Source organism: Pipistrellus kuhlii, unplaced genomic scaffold, assembly GCF_014108245.1.
Source record: "Pipistrellus kuhlii isolate mPipKuh1 unplaced genomic scaffold, mPipKuh1.p scaffold_m20_p_10, whole genome shotgun sequence".
Classification (NCBI taxonomy): domain Eukaryota; kingdom Metazoa; phylum Chordata; class Mammalia; order Chiroptera; family Vespertilionidae; genus Pipistrellus; species Pipistrellus kuhlii.
The window spans coordinates 12007802-12028027 of NW_023425405.1; the positions used below are offsets into that span (position 1 = coordinate 12007802).

General features: G+C 45.6%; 1 protein-coding gene across 7 annotated transcripts in view; it reads left to right on the forward strand.

Annotated features, from left to right (window-relative positions):
* The window catches only part of STRIP2 (striatin interacting protein 2), a 38757-nt gene that overhangs the window by 5719 nt on the left and 12812 nt on the right, over positions 1–20226 (forward strand). For 3 of the 7 annotated variants that reach the window (XM_036426732.2, XM_036426665.2, XM_036426717.2), the window contains exons 3-16: positions 3632–3706; positions 4957–5091; positions 6362–6482; positions 7350–7418; positions 7618–7724; positions 8889–9016; positions 9973–10176; positions 11420–11655; positions 11910–11975; positions 12607–12670; positions 13423–13494; positions 16843–16917; positions 17791–17888; positions 18320–18446. In XM_036426732.2, coding sequence (XP_036282625.1) covers positions 3632–3706; positions 4957–5091; positions 6362–6482; positions 7350–7418; positions 7618–7724; positions 8889–9016; positions 9973–10176; positions 11420–11655; positions 11910–11975; positions 12607–12670; positions 13423–13494; positions 16843–16917; positions 17791–17888; positions 18320–18446 — 1577 coding nt within the window. The remainder of the gene's footprint in view (positions 1–3631; positions 3707–4956; positions 5092–6361; positions 6483–7349; positions 7419–7617; positions 7725–8888; positions 9017–9972; positions 10177–11419; positions 11656–11909; positions 11976–12606; positions 12671–13422; positions 13495–16842; positions 16918–17790; positions 17889–18319; positions 18447–20226) is intronic. The other 4 variants (XM_036426683.2, XM_036426723.2, XM_045576693.1 and 1 more) reach the window with 3 other exon arrangements.

Below are 20226 nucleotides of genomic sequence, written 5' to 3' on the forward strand. Positions count from 1 at the left end.
TCTTTTGAGAGCCAAATTTTTTAAACTTAAACTATATAGGTAGGTACATTGTTATTAAGTTAATTAGGGTACTCCTAAGCTGGCCTTTGCTAAAAACTCAAGGGGCCAAAGAGCTGCATGTGGCTCATGAGCTGCAGTTTGCTGACCACTGGCTTAGGCTAAACATGACGTCCTCACATTAAGGGCCTCCATGTTACCCGTGCTATGAAGGCCAGTTATTAATAAATGAGCTTTGGGTGGAGATGGTGTGAAAGTTAAATATTCCATCACGTGTAAGTGATACTTTGAGGTATGATTTTTTTCAAAGAAAATAGGCAAATATTTTTAAAGAAGTTCTTGTGAATAAGCACAGGGAACAAATTTTGAAATAGCTTAGTTTAACTACCAACAAAAATTACAATACATAGTGTGTGTGTGTGTGTGTGTGTGTGTGTGTGTGTGTGTGTATAGGAGGGAGGGAGAGAGAGAAGAGACATGAAATGGTCAAAGAATGAATAGGAATTTATAGAACAGAAAACTATACAGTCAATAAACACATGAAAAGATGTTCAACTAGCCCTAGCCGGTTTGGCTCAGTGGATAGAGTGTCGACTTGCAGACTGAAGGGTCCCGGGTTTGATTCCAGTCAAGGACACGTGCCTGGGTTGTGGGCTCAATACAGTAGAGGATATGCAGAAGGCGGCCGATCAATGATTCTCTCTCATCATTGATGTTTCTTTTTCTCCCTCTCCTTACTTTTTCTCTGAAATCAATCATAAATTTTTTCAAAAGATGTTCAACTACATTAGTAATGGAGAAAAGCAATTAAAATAATGCCATATTATTTTACATTCATCAAATTGCAAAATTTAAAAGCCTAAGTTGGTGAGGGCACAGAGAAATGAGTACTTTTATGCACTGCTTGGCATGAGAGTATAATAAAATTGGAAAGCAGTTTGGTCATATCTAGCAAAGTTGAACACCTACACATATTATGACCTAGTGATCTAGATGATCACTTTTAAAAAAACAAACATATTTTTAATGATTTCAGAGAAGAAGGGAGTGGAAGGGAGAGATAGAAACATCAATGATGAGGGAATCATTGATTGGCCTCCTCCTGCAAGTTGGACTGAGCCTTCAACCCAGGCATGTGCCATTGACCAGAATCGCACCTCGGTCAGCAGGCCAATGCCCTATCCACTGAGCAAAACCGACTAGGACAAGATGTACACTTTTTAAAAATACTTGGGCATAAGAAAACATGTACAAAGATGTTTATTGTGGCCATTGTGGAAAATGGAAAACAACTTAGTAGGAGAATGGATAAACTGTAGTATATCAATAAATAGCCATTAAAATAATCCATCTATATCAATATGTTTCACTATTAATAAATATTCAAAACAATGTTGAGGGAGGAAAGAAACAATGACAAAATAATTTAAACATGCATCAAACTGCAAAACATGAGTCTAAAAGGTGTTTCTAGGCAGTGCAGTTGCACACTTGTTTGAAAGCAGTATCCATAAAGTGAAAGGATGTGTTGTTCATCATGCTGTTTTTCATACAAAAAAACTATTGAAAGGCACATAATAAAAAAGGTTACTAAGAAAAAATAATGTATACAATATGATAGATACTACTTGGATAAAAACTTTTAAAGCAGAACAATATCATGTGTTTACAGGCCCATACATAGGTAATAAAAGAATAAAGATAGGCATGTGCAGCATACACACCGATTTTATTGTTGTGGTTACATTGAGAGAGGGACATAAAATAGACTGGAGAGGAAGAGGGGACTTTAGATGTCTAAAGCAAATATGACAAAGTGTTAATATTTGTTTATCTGGGTAGATGATACACATGTGTCATATGTATTCTATATTTATCTGTATGTAAGTTCAGGATCTAAAATTTAAAAATAAAAACAAAAAAGTTTAATACCTAAGAAACTGCTCTCTTTTCTGATTGGGTTTGTGCTCTACTCTTACACACACACACACACACACACACACACACACACACACTCCAATCATGACTGAAGAATTTAAGATTCAGAGATGGGATTTGCTTCTGGTCACTCCAGGATTCTGGAACTCAGGACTCAAAAGCCCTGGCTCCCAGCCCAGCCTGGTTCAGTTGATTGGAGCATCTTCCCATTCTTCTCATATACCAAAAGGTGGCGGAGTTTCATTTCTGGTCAGGGCACATACCCAAGTTGCTGGTTCCAATCCCTGGGTTGAAGGCTCAGTCCAACTTGCAGGAGGAGGCCAATCAATGATTCCCTCATCATTGATGTTTCTATCTCTCCCTTCCACTCCCTTCTTCTCTGAAATCATTAAAAATATATTTGTTTGTTTTTAAAGTGTTCATCTAGATCACTAGGTCATAATATGTGTAGGTTTTCAACTTTGCTAGATATGACCAAACTGCTTTCCAATTTTATTATACTCTCATGCCAAGCAGTGCATAAAAGTACTCATTTCTCTGTGCCCTCACCAACCTAGGCTTTTAAATTTTGCAATTTGATGAATGTATTAATAAAATAATATGGCATTATTTTAATTGCTTTTCTCCATTACTAATGTAGTTGAACATCTTTTGAAAAAAATTATGATTGATTGACATGTAGGAAGCAACCAATCTCTCTCTCTCTCTCTCTCTCTCTCTCTCTCTCTCTCTCTTCTTTCCCTCCCTCCCTTCCTTCCTCCCTCCCTCTCCCCATCCCCTCTTCCTTTCTCTAAAATTTTTTTTAAATCTCTGGTTCCAAGACAAAGTGTTTCTCAACCATAAGACAACTGGCTGGAACATAAGTGAATTTCTCTTGTTTTGTGACCTAAATCTCCAGCTAGGGTCTCATTTAGGGAACAGGGTTTTGAGGAAACCTGTTTTATCACCTATTGATTTTTCAACTTCAGTTCTTCATCCTCCGTAAGTTGAGGGTACTGGTATAATTTTCGGGTGTGTGTGTGTGTGTGTGTGTGTGTGTGTGTGTGTGTGTGAAAGGGCATTTATATTCTTGTAAACATTTTGAATTGAGAGACTACTGTCAGCAAAGTTAGGTTTTCCTGGGCACAGGCTGCCCTTTGGCAACCATAGCTGCTCGATATGGTCTCTTCCCATGTGGCAGTGAGCAGGAACCTAAACTTCTATACCCTTCGAGGAAACTTAGCAGGGAGAGAATGAGTTGGCTCTAACCCCAAACAGCCATCTCTAATGCATATTCTTCAGCCCTCACCCTCACCTCTAAATGTCAGGGTTTGTAGTGCCCTTCTCTTTCCTAGAGACTGAGTAACCCCAGTCTGGGTTGACAAACAGGAGGGGTTGCAGTCCTAAGAAACAGGAGTGATAACATTATGCCCTCTCAGCTCCAACCCTCCTCCTGGCCCTCACCAAATGTTGAAGCCTGCCTTCTCTGCTGTGTCAGCCAGCTGGCAGGAGGAGGACAGGTTTGATGGTTTAATCACCCAGGGACACAAGTGGCTATTTTTAACTGCTCCAAAAAGGAGGAAGCGGACTCTGGGTTGAATTGGACACAGGAATGTATTGGAAGCTTTAGCTCTTTCGTGCTACCCTCTCTACTCCAGACCCCTTCGGTAAGGGTCTACTAAATGTTTGTGACTCTGTCCTATCTTTCCTGGCACAGAATTGTACAGCTACACTGAGAACCTGGAATTCACCACTAACAGGAGGTGCTTTGAAGAAGATTTCAAGACTCAAGGTGATCCCAGACCCTTATTCAGAGACCTGCTTTTTTTCCCTTCATGATATCTCCGCCTGATCTAGAAAAATACCTTAAACAAAATATGATCCTTCTTCATCTGCTCCATAACTGTGTAACTTCGCTATCCCTTCTTGCTTATGGGACAGTTTCCTATATCTCAGGTGGAGAAACCTTGGAGTGGCCTGAGCTGAATCCCCTTACCTGATGTAAAGGGCAAAGAGGGCAGAGGGATGGGGAGGTGGGGCTGGGCTGGTGCCCTGCTGCCTGATACTACCCTGTGCTTAGCCTAGTCCTTAACCTTAATGTTCAACCCTTGCTTCCAACTCTGCCTCACTATCAATAGCATACTATATATTAAAAGGCTAATATGCAAATTGTCCTCTCGGGTGGGAGTTCGATCAGGTGTCGGCCAGGGGGTGGGGCCATCCAACTGCCTGCAGCCTCTCCCCCCCACTAGCCCCATCCCTGTTTGGCCCCCCACCCTGATCAGGGACAGGGATGGCCAGCCAACCTCTCATGTCCCCTCCTTGCACCTCCTCCAAACCCTCCCCCAAGCCAGCCCAGGCTGGCCTGACCCCACCCATGCACTAATTTGTGCACTGGGCCTCTAGTCTAATAATAATTTCATGTGTCCACACTGATTCTCTCAGACCTCTGTTCCCTTATTTGGTCAGTGGCAATTCAATTTTCAACTCAACAAGTGTGTGGTGAGTACCCTGTTCCATGCCAGAGATGCAGGAGGCAGGGGTGAAGATGAATTTGCAGTGTCTTCAAAGAGATTATAGTTAGATAGCAAAAGGGAGATGTGTATATCACAAAACCAGCTCAGGCCAAGAGGAACTGGTAAGTGTCAAAAGAGAAGTAAAAAGTATCTTTAAGGATAGAGCTTCTTCCCGGAGCATTTGTGGGAAAGAAGTAATTTTGTGTTTGATCTGTAATGATGAATAGGAATTGCATATGTAGGAATGCAGAGGGAACACTTTGAAGAAAGACAGAGAGATAGAACAGTATAAGCTGTGTGTGGAGGATGGAGGGGATGTGCAAAAAGATGAGGCAGCAGAGTGGGCTCAGGCAAGAACTTCTGGATCATTTACCTTTCCCACCCCTATTTTTTCTCAGCCAAATAAAGCTTTTGAGGAGAAGAATTTCTAGGGAGCTGAGATCAGAGGTATTGTACTATGCTGTCAGGAGCTTTTCCAGGAAGGGAAGGCAGTAGTTGACACTGGACCTATATGGCCTGTCCCCAGTACAGGGCAAGGAGTGGCTGGAGTTGGAGGAAGACGCCCAGAAGACCTATGTGATGGGGCTCCTGGACCGCCTGGAGGTGGTCAATAGAGAGCGGCGGCTGAAGGTGGCCCGAGCTGTTCTCTATCTGGCCCAAGGTGAGTGACCACCTTTGCCAACTTTAGAGGGGTGGAGACCAGGAATGAAAATGGTGTTCTCAGGAGCAGGATAGGGCAAGTGATGCTGGACAGATCTTGTCACATGCTTGGAGTAACCTGGTGCTTATGAAGATGAGATGGTAGTAGGTACTGTTCTGGATCCCTTGGAATCACCCTTTATCTTACCAGGCATATCAGGATTTCTCATGGCTTCTCTTTTCCTTAACCTGGGCTATAGTCGTATCTGGAAACTAGTCAGTATGGCCAGAGCTGACAAAGTACTACCAGCTGAGCACGGAGGCTTCTTTTGTCATCTGTGACCTGGCCCTGACACGGAGGGAAGGCAGGGGGTGCCACAGATGCACGATGGACCCTCTGCATAGTTTCTTGTTGGTATTTAGAAGGTTCAAGCCAAAATAGCAGCAAGAGTGGATGCTGTGAGTAATTTGGAGATAATCAGAACTCAATAAGATTGAGGAAATTTTTCTAGAAAAGGATTATTACCAGGTGTTGGAAAGAGAAATAAAATAGCTTAATTGGAATAGTAAAATTAACTCTGAAATTATAAATAAGAGGACTGTTGGCAGAAGAGACTAGTTGTAAGCTAAAAACTATAAAAGTCATACATGGAGAGGAAAGAGAGTGGACATTAATAAGGGGAAGGGAAGACTATAGCATGCAAATGCCCAACCATATCTATTGGGTCTGGTACTATGACCAACTCCCAGGTGCCTCTCCCTTCACCATTTTGCCTGAGGGTTTCTGGGAAGCACCCACAGGGAAGCCAGGAGTGCTGGGGAATCCATGTGCTCCCCTGGTCCAGCAGCACTCCTCAGTGACTGACAGGAGATAGTGAGTGAGTAGCCTGACTACCTCACCCTTCTTGAGTAAGATGACTTTTGAGTTGTGTGTTTTATATTGTTTCCCAGAGCTTCTCCCCACCTGGGATTGAGCTCTTAACTGCCTTCTCCCCCTTACCTCTCTGCTGATGTTTCCTGGGATCACCTAAATAAAATGCTTGCACTTGAATTTTCATCTCTGGATCTACTTCTCAGAGAACTCAAACTTACGAGTGGCCATTGATGAGCACATTGGACCTAACTCTGGAGTCTGCCTTTCCTCTCCCTGCCTCATTCTGGGATGTCTGCGGGGCCCTTGCCCTACACTTGTCAGCCAAATTATTGGACAGGATATTGAAAGATGGTCCTAAAATCATGGGGCAGAGTGGAAAGAACTGGGATAACCTCTGTGGCACTGTCTGGTCCTTTAGGCACCTTTGGGGAATGTGATTCAGAGGTCGATGTGCTACACTGGTCCAGATACAACTGCTTCCTGCTCTACCAGATGGGGACCTTCTCAGCCTTCCTGGAGCTCCTCCACATGGAAATCGAGTAAGAAGCCTTAGGGCAGGGCTGGCTGAGACAACCCCCTTCCCTGAAGGCTGCTTCATGTCCTATGCTGAGTCCCTTACCATAGAGACCTCTCTGTGGAGCTGGGTCTATTCACATGTTGGTCCAAAGCTTACACCGACAGTTCCCTTTCTTTCAGCCATATTCTCTGATATTCTGTTCTCCTCCCTGAGGTTGGGCTCATCTGCTACTTCTGCCCCACTTACAGCTTCAATCCTGGGCTTCAGAGGCCTATCTTGGGTGTATTGCCTTTTTATCCAAACCTTCTCAGCTCATCCTAACTCTGGAATCCATGAAGAAAACTCTTCTGGTGAAAACATGACCCAAGAGGGACAGGGCCAGTCCCTATCATGTGCCAATTCTTTCCCTCATGGGTTATAGCTCTAGAGGTGGCCTTATCTTCTCTAGACACTGTAGTGAAGCCTCATTTTATCTCATGTCTATCACCCAGGGGTTTGATAGGATGCAATCTATTTATTATTTATCAAGTGTCCTTTAACATCTATTTGGTGTCTAGCACAGTACTAGCCACAGTGGGATGGGCCCTTTGCATAGATGTCCTATGCTGAGATGACAGAGGAATTCTATGGGCTTCTTTACCTTAGACCAATTTATTTTTAAAAAAATATATTTTTGTTTATTTATTTATTTCAAAGAGGAAGGGAGAGGGAGAGATAGCTAGAAATATTAATGATGAGAGGGAATCATTGATGGGCTGCCTGCTGTACGCCCCATATGGATATATAGCCAGGGAGTAGCAGGTACTCGTATTTGTGTGTATGGTCAGTGGGAACACAGTGAGTAAAGATGCCGTATGGGTTCTCATTTTCTCCCTCCTTCCCACGGCAGCAACAGCCAGGCCTGTAGCACTGCTGTTCGAAAACCAGCCATCTCCATTGCTGATAGCACAGAGCTCCGGTGAGTGGGGCTAGCCATGGGATTGGAATGGAATGGTTAGCAATGGGTTGTTACTCTTGACTCAAATTCCAGATGCTCCTAGACCACTAGAAGTTGCTAATTCCACTGGGTTGGGCTCCCACAAAGACCATCACTGAGGTCTCTGACTATAGGCTGGGATCTGCCTCGGGCACCTCTTGTGATCCTTCTGTAACCCCAGGGTGCTGCTGAGTGTCCTGTACCTACTGGTGGAAAATATCCGCCTGGAGCGAGAAACAGACTCCTGTGGGTGGAGGACGGCCAGGGAGACCTTCCGCACTGAACTGAGTAAGAAGTGGCCCTAAGGAAGGGTGAGGATGGGGCTGGCACTGGAAGGGAAGCCTAGCATCTGCCCAAGAGAGACAGGCAGCTTTTCTTTTTTTGTTTTTCATTAACATCCTTTTAGGACAGAGATACGGCACAGCAGGCATGAGGGCCTGCCTTAATTGCCCCTGTGTCTGAGCTCAGACCAAATGTCCTCTCTACACCATAATTCCTTTGGTTGTAAATCGGGATAGGTATCCCTCTTCCATTCTATCACGAATCCCACATGAAAAAATGAGTCGAATCACCTTAAAACTGAACTGTGTTGAAATATAAGTTGGTGTCATCGGAGAGGGATAAGATATGAAAGCCAACAGGATTTTTAAAATATATTCATTGAAATCAATAAAATATGCCGAGACCGGTTTGGCTCAATGGATAGAGCGTCTGCTTGGGGACTGAAGGGACCCGGGTTCGATTCCGGTCAAGGGCATGTACCTTGGTTGCGGGCATATTCCCAGTGGGGGGTGTGCAAGAGGCAGCTGGTCAATGACTCTCATTGATGTTTCTAGCTCTCTATCTCTCTCCCTCTCTGCACAAAATCAATAAAATATATTTTTAAAAATAATAATAAAATAAATAAATAAAATATATTCATTGATGTGGGAAAGTGACTCAAATGCATTGAATCCTTCAGCCAGAAAGTAACATCTCTATTACTGTTACTTTTACCCCAAGCTTTGGGAGGTAAGCCATGTACCTACAGGGCTTCACTTCCTGCCCTTGAGGGGTTTCCCTCTGGGGACTCTCTAAGCCTCCTTCTCAGGACCAAGGACGCAAATTTAAAAAAAAAAAATTATATATATATATATATATATTGATTTCAGAGAGAAAGGAAGAGGGAGAGAGAGATAGAAACATCAATGCTGAGAGAGAATCATTGATCAGCTGCCTCCTGCATGCCCTCCCCACTGGGGATCAAGCCTGTAGCCTGGGCATGTGCCTTGACTGGGAATCGAACCATGACCTCCTGGTTCATAGGTTGACCCTCCACCACTGAGCTATGCGGTCTCCTGTTGGGCAGTACTCAAAATCTTTAGGGGTGGTGAGAGTGTCCAGAATCAGGACTACTAATGTTTTCCGTTACCTCATTCTCACTTCTCATTTGCCTCTCTCCACACCCTTCAGGCTTCTCCATGCATAATGAGGAGCCTTTTGCCCTTCTGCTTTTCTCCATGGTTACCAAGTTCTGTAGTGGCCTGGCTCCCCACTTCCCCATAAAGAAGGTCCTGCTTCTGCTCTGGAAGGTGGTCATGGTGAGTGGCTCATTCTCCTCCCTCCTAACTCAGCAGTGCCCTCTATACCTCAGTTTCTTCTCTTCTGATTCTGCAGGCAGGAGCTAGGCTGAAGACTAGGGCAGCTGTTAGCCAATGGAGGGGCAACTAGGCTATCCTAGAGAAATCAGATGTTCTCTGTGAGAGCAGGTTATCTGTGTCTGTTGGACTGACAAGATTTGCCACTCTGTGAACTGGGGTATCATTGCATCTCCCCCTGATAGAACTGATGTTTTGTGGAAAGAACACTGGCTAAGAGTTGGGAAATCTGGCCTCTGCTCATACTGACAACCTTGGGCAACTCTCTGTGCCTCAATTTCTCTAGCTGCCCTCCGTCCAGATAAAAATGAAGTCCTTATAAATGTATGGTTGTAGTTTTGTTACTAATTATTCAACCTGATCCTTTAGCTCTGGCTCCCACCTCACAGGACTGGCTTCATAGGGGTAACTGCCTCTTAAAGTTCCCCAACTTCAAGAGGCATTCCCCCCTCCCCCAACTGCAGAGGAAATTGAGTGAGGACTGGGTTTAGCATCTGGATGTGTTTCTTAAAGAAGGAGATAAATTTTCCTGTTTGTTTGTGTTTTTTTGGTTTTGTGGGGTTTTTTTGTTTGTTTGTTTGTTTTTAATTTTTTTTTCGGTTTTTTTTTTTTTTTTTTTTTTTTTTTTTGTAGTGGAGGCCCCTAGGAGTCCCTTTCCTAATTTCTTGTGATATGTCCAACCCGGAGTCAGTAAATAATGCTTTATCCTGGTGCCTGAGTTCCTCAGACTGGGCTAGTAACCACATTTGCCCCTTCCTGTTTTATTACTAATTAACCCAGGGTCTGAGGGGGCCTGGAGGTGGTGGCTATTCCTCTTCACCCATGCTTTCCTGACTTTGCTCTCTCTGACTTCCCTCCCTTCCCCTCTCTTCTCTGCCCCTTTTCTTTTTACCCCTTAGTTCACCCTCGGTAGATTTGAGCATCTACAGGCTCTCAAAGTACAGAAGCGGGCAGAACTGGGCCTGCCGCCACTGGCAGAGGACAGTCTCCAGGTGGTGAAGAGCATGCGTGCTGCCTCCCCGCCCTCTTACACTCTGGACCTGGGGGAGTCTCAGCTGGCACCACCACCTTCCAAGTTGCGAGGCCGCCGTGGTTCTAGAAGGGTATGCACTAAAGCAGACAGTGGGACACTAGCTGTCCAAAAATCCAGATTCTAAGCTACTCTGGATGTGGGAGGAAAGGGCAGTAAATGACCCAGCTCATCCTGCCCCTGGCTGGCCCTGTGACCAACCTGAAACCTTGCAGTCTGTACTTTGGCTTCTATCCCCCAGTCCTGACAGATGCCTGCACTATCATGATATGACATTGTGATATTGCCTTACAGATCCAGGTCTTGCCACAGGGTCAATGACCTGGATCTCGGCACCTGTAGTTCTTTAGCACCCAGAACAAGAGTTAGGTTAGGGTATAAGGACCCAAAGCACCTGAACAGGTGTCCTAGAAAATCCCTGTACTGGATGTGTGGCACTTTCCTATTTTCTCAGCAGCAAGAAGGCTTACTCTGAGTCAACCATACTTTTGTCTGGCCCCAGAACAAAAGGCTTACATTTGGGAGAGGACAGGTTAGGATTTTAGGTATAGTCTCCATCTCTGGAAGGTCAAAATGACAAGGTGCACTGAGACCATGTTCCCATGAACTCATTTGTGTGATCTACCTGAGTTCACCAACTATAGGTGTCAGGACCAGACAGTCACACTCAGTTATCTAGCCTATTATCTTCAGGGAGATTTTTTTTAACCTTGATTTTTTTTTTTTTATAAAGTAATGTTTACTCATTATAGAAAATTTGGAACAAATATAAAATGAGAAGAAGGGATAAAAAAAAAATCACCCACAGTCTTAACAACCAGAGGCAGTAACTGTTAACTTTTTGGCCTATTTCTGTCCACTCTTTTTCTTTGTGTGACAAAATTTAAAATTCCAAACTCGCTTTCCTCTGCCTAGCAGCAAGCTTCTGTTTTTCTTCTTCCTCAGTCAACCAGCTGGTGTATGCCCACAGAAGGCAAACTAATTGAATGTTCACTTAAGCAAAGCATAATTAGGAAGGAAAGTGCTGGTAAAAAAAAAAAAAAAAAATGGCATCAGTTCTTTCTGAAAGCTAAGTAGCTATGACTTGGGGGTTATCTGTGCTCTGTGCCCTGTCCGTTGGCTTGATTGTCTGAGAGCTGCTTGTCCTGGGATCAGGCCTGGTGGGGACAGTAGGGTTGAAGTTGGAAGTGGATCTTCTCACAAGAGCTGGGTGCTTACTCCATGTTTCCTGAATTCTAACAGCCTGTGGGGAGGGGGTGACCTCAGACAAGGATGCCCAGGGTGAGATCTCTGCATACTTTCCTTCCCCCACCCAGCAACTCCTTACTAAGCAGGACAGCCTGGACATTTACAATGAAAGAGATCTCTTTAAGACTGAGGAACCAGCCACAGAAGAGGAAGAGGAGTCTGCTGGCGATGGAGAACGAACCTTGGACGGAGAGTTAGACCTGCTAGAACAGGACCCTCTGGTACCACCTCCACTTTCACAGGCACCCCTCTCCGCTGAGCGGGTGGCTTTTCCCAAGGGCCTACCCTGGGCCCCAAAGGTCAGGTAGGTTTGAAAGATAGGGACCCTGAACCTTGGGGTTTCGGTCATTGAAGACCCAGGGTGGAGGGGTCTTTGTGTGAAAGGCACAATAAGCTGGTCTGAGAGTCAGAACGCCTAGGTTTGAAGTTCTCTGTTGGCTACTCTCTTCCCCCAATGCCCCAGTCCTCCAATTGGAGGGGCAGGAGCCCAGAAAGGTTCTCTCTCTTAAGGTTTGCTTTTCTTCCCTTCTTTGGGTTTCATCTCCACCGTCCTCTCAGACAGAAGGACATTGAGCACTTCTTGGAGCTAAGCAGGAACAAGTTCATCGGATTCACTCTGGGGCAGTAAGTGACCAAATCGTCACAATGGCTATAGAGTGGTTCTTATGGGGCCGGAGTGGTGGCTTGGAATGAGAAATGTTGCTGGGTCGTGAGGATACAACCTAGACTATTAGGCATGGGCAGCTCCCAGTGATTACTTTGGGTTCTTCCCATGGAATTTTTCCTTCTAGTTTCTTAGGAGAACTGTTACACTTTTGGCCAGTGTAGGGCCTTGAGCAACAAGTCATGTCCCTCTTGGGATTCAATTTCCTCATAAGAGTGTTGGATTACGAGTCTCTAGCGGCCCTACCTACTCCAATGAGCCAGGATTCTGTGAAGAAGAGACACGGTCAGAACAGATTTAGTCTTTCTCCCCATCTCCCTACCCTCATGAATCCTTCCCACTGGCCTCTACAAAATCCGAGAAGGCATGGTTATTGGTATTTCAGTCAAAAGTGACATTGGGCTATCTGCAAAGTGAGTTCTTAAAGGACCAGACAGAAATCCTAATTTTCAAAAAGTTTCTGTAATTCTGTGTCCTAAAGCAATCATAGGGGACCTGGAAGCTGAAAGTGGCATGGTTTATGTGACTCCAGGGGGAATGAGCAGTTCTTTATACTTCTGAAGCTTATCTAGTGTGTCTTGCATTTCACAGGGACACAGATACCTTGGTTGGATTACCCAGGCCCATCCATGAGAGTGTGAAGACCCTAAAGCAGGTGACCAGGGTGGGCACTAAGTCTTCAGGGATAGTGAGCCATCAAGGCAAGTTGGATTAGTGGGGTCCTCCTACTGGGTAGTACTCTTCTACCAGAAACATTCTGAATCTATTATTCTACATTTTCCTGAAGGCGTTTTGGCCAAAGAGGAAGAAATCGGGCCTCTGCCTACTTACCAGTTTTCTATATTCAGATAGATGAGAAAGTTATTCTTCCTTCATCTCATTCCTTTTCCCTCCTTCCACCTTTCTCTCTCTCTTCTCATTCTTCCCTTCCTTTCCTCTCACTTCTCTCTCCCTCTAGACAACTAACTTCCAAAGGTTCAGGATCGAGTAGCAGGCTACTACTCTGCATCTAAATTGTGTGAGCACAAAGACTAAGTTACAGAGACCTTGAATTCTCCCCAACCCCATCATCATCATCACTCCATGTATGCGTACACATGTAGCAGAAACCTCTGGGCAGTGGTCCAGGGGCAAGAGCCAGTTCCTGGCTGGTTAAAGGTAAATGCTTAGGTTTTTGCTGCTCTTCAACAATTTGGAAACACGGGACAAACAAACACTCTATATGAAATACTTTGCTCAGTGTTAATGGTGCAAATCAGACTCCTGCCTTCAAATAGCTCATGGCCTACTTGGGATGAAAGATCCATAAATAGGACATGTTCCTTGTCGTTGAGGAAGTGAAAGCAAGAGGCTGGTACACATGAGACTGAGGCCCTCAGCCCCTTGTTGATGTCTTATCTTCCCCAGCACAAATACATCTCCATCGCAGATGTTCAGATCAAGAATGAAGAGGAGCTGGAGAAGTGCCCCATGTCTCTGGTGAGTTAAAGAGTCCTGCACAGGAAGAGGGCAGGAGGAATGTGTTTGCAGTGCTGTCACAGAGCATGTGTGCATGTTTTGAGGATCTTACTATGTGCCAGGCAAGACAAGGTCCCTAATTTCACAACATGTTAAAGAAAATTTAAGTAGAATTATACTAGTATGACAGACTACTTTAGATTGGATAGTCAAGGTAGGTAGAACTCTTAGAAGGTGACAGTTATGCAAGATATGAGGTACAAGAAGGAGTGACCATAGAAACATCAGGGGGAAGAGCATTCCAAGCATAGGGAACTATGTGAGAGCAAAACTTGGGGCATTAGATATCCTATATAATAAAAGGGTAATATGCAATTGAACTGAAAGCAGAATGACCAGTCACTATGAAGTACACTGACCCAGAGGGGGGCGGGGGGTGCCTGACGTTCAATGTAGAAGCTGCCCTCAGCCTGTAGGCCCTGATCGCCTGATTGGGGCCTACCAATGGACTTCTTGATCCCTTTCCTCCCCCCCCCCCACTGCCCCTTCCCCCAACTGGCAGGCTCCAATTGCCCAATGGCTAACTGAGACCCAGGGGTGGGTGGCAGGGCCGCCTGGGAAGATAGCCCTGATCTCAGGTCAGGTCTAGGGACTGTAGCTGCGCACGAATTTCATGTGCCAGGCCTCTAGTAGTGAATAAAAGGCCTTTCAGGTGGTGGGCCCACTGGAGCATGGGAGGGGTGGGCTTGTTGGAGATGGTTTGGACCAATTTTATGCAGAACCTATAACAAAATAGGGAGCTTAAAGTTGATTCCCAATACAAAGGGAAACCTTTGGAGATGTTAAATAGGGGATAAAAAAATATAAATTTGATTTGTCTTTTAAGGAACCCTTGGCTGCTGTAAAGACTGGACCAGGAAAGAGTGGAAGTGGGAAGGTCAGTTAGGAAGCTATTACAATAGTCAAGGTGAGAGGTGGTGACTTTGCTGGAGTAGAGAAAAGTGAATGAATTTGAGTTGTATTTTGGAGGTATAACTGACAAGCGTTGCAGTTCAATTGGATGTGGATAGAGACAAAAAGAGGAATTGAGAATAAGTACCATTTGCCAAGATGGGAGTTCTGTTTTATCAACGGTTCTATTTTGGTCATAGTAAGTTTTAAATATCCTTAGACACTCATACAGAGCAACCAAGTGATTAGATATTTGGGTCTAGAGTTCTGGAGAGAGGTCTGGCCTAGAGAAGTAAATTTGGAAACTGTTGATGTGGACAGTGTTACAGCCATAGAACTGGCTGAGATGACCCAGGGAGAGGGTAGATATGGAAAAGAGGACTAAACTCAGGACAAAACGCTGGGACACACCAAAATGTTGGAGGTGGGATGAGCCAGGAAAGATGCCAACAAAGAAGAGTAAGAAAAACACTCAGGGAGGTGGGAGGAAATCCAGGATGTTGTGAAACCATAAGAGCTAAGAAAACAAAATATTTCAAGGAGTGGCCTGGCCAGCATGGCTCAGTGGTTGAGCTTCAGTCTATGAACGAGGAGGTCATGGTTCGATTCCCGGTCAGGGCACATGCCCAGGTTGTGAGCTCGATTCCCATGCAGGAGGCAGCCGATGAATGATTCTCTCTCATCATTGATATTTCTATCTCTCCTTCTCCCTTCCTTTCTGAAATCAATAAAAATGTGGTGTTGTGTTTTTTTTGTTGTTTTTTTAAAAGAATGGAGTGATCTTCTATGTCAAATGTTGCTGATAAATGGCGCATAATAAGAACAAGGTGTCCATTGAATTTGGCAACATGAAGAAAACTGATAATCTTGAAAAGAGCGACCTCCAGTGAAGTGGTGGGGCTAGAAGCCTACTTGGTGTGTTGGAAAATGAATGTAACAAAAGGAAGCAAACAATTGACATATACAACACAGGAGTTTTATTGTGAGGATACCGTGTTTCCTCGAAAATAAGACATCCTCCGAAAATAAGACCTAGCGCATGGAAAGATAAGACATCCCCTGAAAATAAGACCTAGCACAACTTTGGGAGAAAAAATTTATATAAGACACTGTCTTATTTTCAGGGAAACAGGGTAATAGAACAAGTGTGGCAGCTGAAGGAGGATGTGTAGTCAAGGGAAAATGTTTTATAGCTAGGTGACACTAGAGTGTGTTTACATCCCAAAGAGATGATCCAGGAGGGAGGGGATACATACAGAACTGCTACGTTTGACAGAGGAAAAGAGTGAGATTTTAAGCACAAGTGGAGGGCTGGCCTGTCATGGGAGCGCAGCTGGTTCGGTAGATTTGACAAAGAGAAGATGAGAGTGTGTCTGTCTGGTTGCTTCTGTTTTCTCCATGAAATATGAGGCAGGGTGAGCAACTCTGAAGGGACTGTGGGGCAAGGGGGTTGATTTGAGAAAAAGGAGAAGATGTGAAATAGGCCTTTTGGGTAGCACAAGGCAAGCACACAGGATTGCCAGGCTTCACTGAATGCCCATTTAAGACTTTTGCTTATGTGAGCATAGCTGAGTTGTGTGGGATGAAAGGGGCTTAGTTACCTACCTCTGGTTCTCTTGGCAGTGACCCTTGCCCTGTAATAGACAGGCCTGGGTGAGGAAGGACTGCATTGCCCAAAGATGACAGTGGCCTTGAGTAGCCTCTCAAGCACTGGAGGTCTCTGTCTCCATTCTCTGCTAAAAGGCTTAAATGGGGTCATCAAAAGGACGGAGAGAGTTGTGCACGAGGGGACTGGTCAGGAAGGAGAAAGGGATATTGTAGGGGCTAATAGAGGAGTAAAAATAGTTTATACCTAAAAGCTTATCAGCCAGTAGTCCTTCCTGCTTCTCCAGGCCATAGGCTACCCATCTCCCTTATTAACCCTCTCTGTTGAGTCACCTACCTTTCCCTTCTGGCTTCAGAGCATTAGTGCTCTCAGGTGGCCTTAGATTGACACCGTGGGAAGTGGCTCAGTGTGGGCTGTTCCCAGTGTCCCAGGCATACCTGCAGCCTGAATGAAGTCCACATGTGTTCAGCAAAGCAGTGTCTGAGCCATCTCCTAGCTGGGAGTTTGACTACTGACCCAGCTAGGACATGGAAAAAAGAATTCGGATTGACTCCAGATAATGTGAAAACCAGAATTATAGCTCGTTAGGGCTGGAAGAGCCCTCAGAGGTCATCCAGCCCAGCCCACTGATCGATAGAAGAGGGAATTAGGACCCAGATAGGGAAAGTAACTTACCCAAGGTCATATAATGAAACATCTACACAGGGAGAGTAGAACCTAGGACTCCCAGCTCAGTGCTCTTTTCATGCCACACTTCACATAGCCTCTGGGCAACTGGAAAATGGCCTGTGTAACTGTGTTTCCTGCCACAGGGGGAAGAGGTCGTACCAGAGACGCCATGTGAAATCCTCTACCAGGGCATGCTGTACAGCCTCCCCCAGTACATGGTAAGAGATGGTGGGGTAAGGACATGGTAAGAGATGGTGGGGTAAGGACATGGTAAGAGATGGTGGGGTAAGGACATGGTAAGAGATGGTGGGGTAAGGACATGGTAAGAGATGGTGGGGTAAGGACATGGTAAGAGATGGTGGGGTAAGGACATGGAAGAGATGGTGGGGTAAGGACATGGTAAGAGATGGTGGGGTAAGGACATGGTAAGAGATGGTGGGGTAAGGACATGGTAAGAAGTTGCCCTTCTTTGCTTCAAGGAACAGACAGCTGAGAGTCATTTCAACAGCTGACACCCATCGTTTCAGCTAGTTTCCTGAGCTTTGACTCCTCAGTCAAGGCTTTCTGTAACTCTTTAGACTTCTGAGCTTTTCTCGGGACTCCTGCAAGGGGGGGGGGGGGCAGGCTTGGTGAAGGGATAGAGATTGAGATGGGAATCTGTGCAGGGTGTATTGGGGGCCCTAGTCCCTCTGAGGTCTGCTATGGTCTCATGTTCTAGATAGCCTCAGGCCAAAAATGGTGATGATGCCGATGGTCCGGGTGAGGGGAAGGAAAGGGTAGAGGAAGTGAAATCTTGCTTGTACCTCCCATTTTATTTCTAGGCATTGTCCCTCTCACTTTGCCTTTTCCATCTTCCTCTTTGGAAAGAGCAGTCTTGAAGCACAGCAGCCTGTCAGCTCCCTTCTAGCTCCTGAGTCTCACAGGCAGGCCTCTCAGGACTGGGCACCTGCTTGCCCCTCTGGAGGCTGGGGAGATTTGGTCATTGAGGGAATGACTTAGAGGAAGACTTTAAAACACTTCTCATAGGACTGTGGAGGTATTGGAAACTAGCCTTGTAGAATGGGATGGATTCCTCCTTTTCTACTTTCCAGATTGCTCTGCTTAAGATTCTGCTGGCTGCAGCTCCCACCTCCAAGGCTAAGACAGACTCTATCAATATTCTGGCAGATGTCCTGCCTGAGGAGATGCCGTGAGTGCTTCCACTGTGGCAGCTGCTGGCTACTAGCTGTCTTGTCTACGAGGTGTCTCTAGTCCCCACCCTGCCTGGTTAACACAGAGATCATCTCCAAAGAGATCCCCTTCCCCCACCAGCAGCCCCTTTCCACTGCCGCGCTCTCTGCTGTGCTCTTTTTAGCTCAGCATGGAGGGTCTGGCGGGCAGTATGCGTGCCAGTGACGGGCTGCACAGGCTTGTGGGTGGACATTGCCAAGGGACAAGCTCACTAAAGGAGAGGGAGAAACAGGGATCAGAGGAGCTTTTCTCCAAACAGGATTATCAGCAGGAACTGGAGGTTTCCCTAGCACAGGAATTCGTGTTTCCTAAGCTCTGTCTCTCCTGTGTACATTGTATCCGATCCAGATATGTATGTATGTAGATGCGCTCTTCCTATCCCTATCGTAGCGTCACTGTTCTCCAGAGCATGAAGCTGGGCATCGACGTGAACAGGCACAAGGAGATCATTGTGAAGAGTATTTCCGCCCTGCTGCTGCTCCTCCTCAAGCACTTCAAACTGAACCACATCTACCAGGTGAGCAGCTGGGAGCCCTTCTCCACGGTCTTGGTGTCCACTAGGCGCTGTCTCCTAAAGGGCCACGGGGGTCCTTGTAATCCAGCTGAGGATCTTTCAGCCTTTTCTTTGTCTCACTCAGGGAATCAAAATACTGGTGGCTGTTGTACAAGCTTGGGGTGGAGATATGGTGTGGGGTGTGGGGAGCTGTTCTAGAAAGGTGTTGATGTCTATGTCCTTTGAACATTATCTGAGGGTTGTGGGTAGGAATCTCTGCCCAGCCAGCTTTAAAACAATGGATGATAGGATTCAAGCTTTCTACAAAAATGAGGGAGGGGTTGGGAGGAGTGAGGAGCATGTTAAGAATAGTTTTCTATGTGTGAAGCATCTTTCTAACATTTGAGATATAATTCTGAATAAGGCACAGTTCTGGCTCTTAAGGGCTTAGAGATCTTGTAAAGGATACAGATACATAAATGTCCAATCGTAGAGTGGTAAGTACAGTTAAACATTGGCTGGTAGGAAAATGCCTAATCCAGCCTGAGGTGAAGTGACTTCAACCGGAGTCCTAAAGAGAGATTAGCTACAATGTTGAGCAATTAGCTACAATGTTGTTGAGGAAAGAGCCCAGGAAGCACTTCAAGCAGAAAAGCTAATTTGTGAAAGTCCCTAAGGCTGGAGGGAACAACAGGGAGCACCTAATAACACATGTGAGAGTGCACAGCTATTAAGTACCTGTTTCCTCATAAGCGCGTTGTTTGCCATGCTAAGGAGTTTAGACTTGGTTCTTCTGTAGCTTTGCCAAGGTGAGGGGGAAGATGGCAGCAGTGAGTGGATGGTCGCTGTGGTGAGATCATGGGAGAGAGGAGGTTGTCATTCCTGCAGAGGCCCTGCTCTATTTTCCTCCTCTGAAGTCAAACCCAAGCTTGCTGGTGGGAGACCAGGTCCTCAGAGTGCAGGGGAGGCCCTGCAGGGTTTGTGTCCGTGGCGGGTTTAGTACATTCAGAAACATCTGTAGGTGTGTTAGCGTGTCCTGGGTGGTGAGAGCAGCAGCAAGGCTGGGAGGAGCTGGGCTTGGTGGGAGATAGCGGTCCTAGTAGAGAGGATTGAGGATGTGTGTTTGTTTGCTTCTCATGGTGGCAGTAGGTGGATCAACAGACAGACAGGTGGGTGGCTTATGGGTTTTGCCAGTGTGTATCAGTGTCAGTGAATCTTGACAAGGCACGTATAAAACTGGAAAAAGTTTTCCATCACTTGGTAGCTTGCTACCAAGGCTACTTTTTGGTAATCAGGAACAATAGAGGATATAAAACAGCACAATTTTCTGCTTTTTCAACCCATTATCTGCACTGTCCTAGTAGTCTAGGTTCTGGATCTGGAGAAAATTGTGTCTGATGCTCTTCAGTGTATCTTGGGCAAAATCCTAGTGGCAGCTGTCTCCACTAAGTCTTCCTGGACACAAACCCCATCCAGATTCAGAAGAGCAAAGTGAAGCCCCTGTGCTGTGTGGTTAAGCTCATCAAAGAGATCCTCGACTTATTTTCCTTGCAGTATCTGTTGACTGAAGGGCTCTTGTTGATTCGTCCATTACAATATGATATTCTAAGTACAGGGAACCATACAGACTGGCACCGGAGCCCACATTCCAGTGGTCCGTTTGGTTAAGTGTTGTCTCCATGCCGGCTGAGTGATGCCAGCAGTTGCTGGGTGAGTTGCACCTGTTCTTGCTGTATCAGTAACAGTTGAAACACTGTGAGCCAGGGCTTTGGTGTGGAAGACAGCTCCCTCGGGGTTGCCTTCC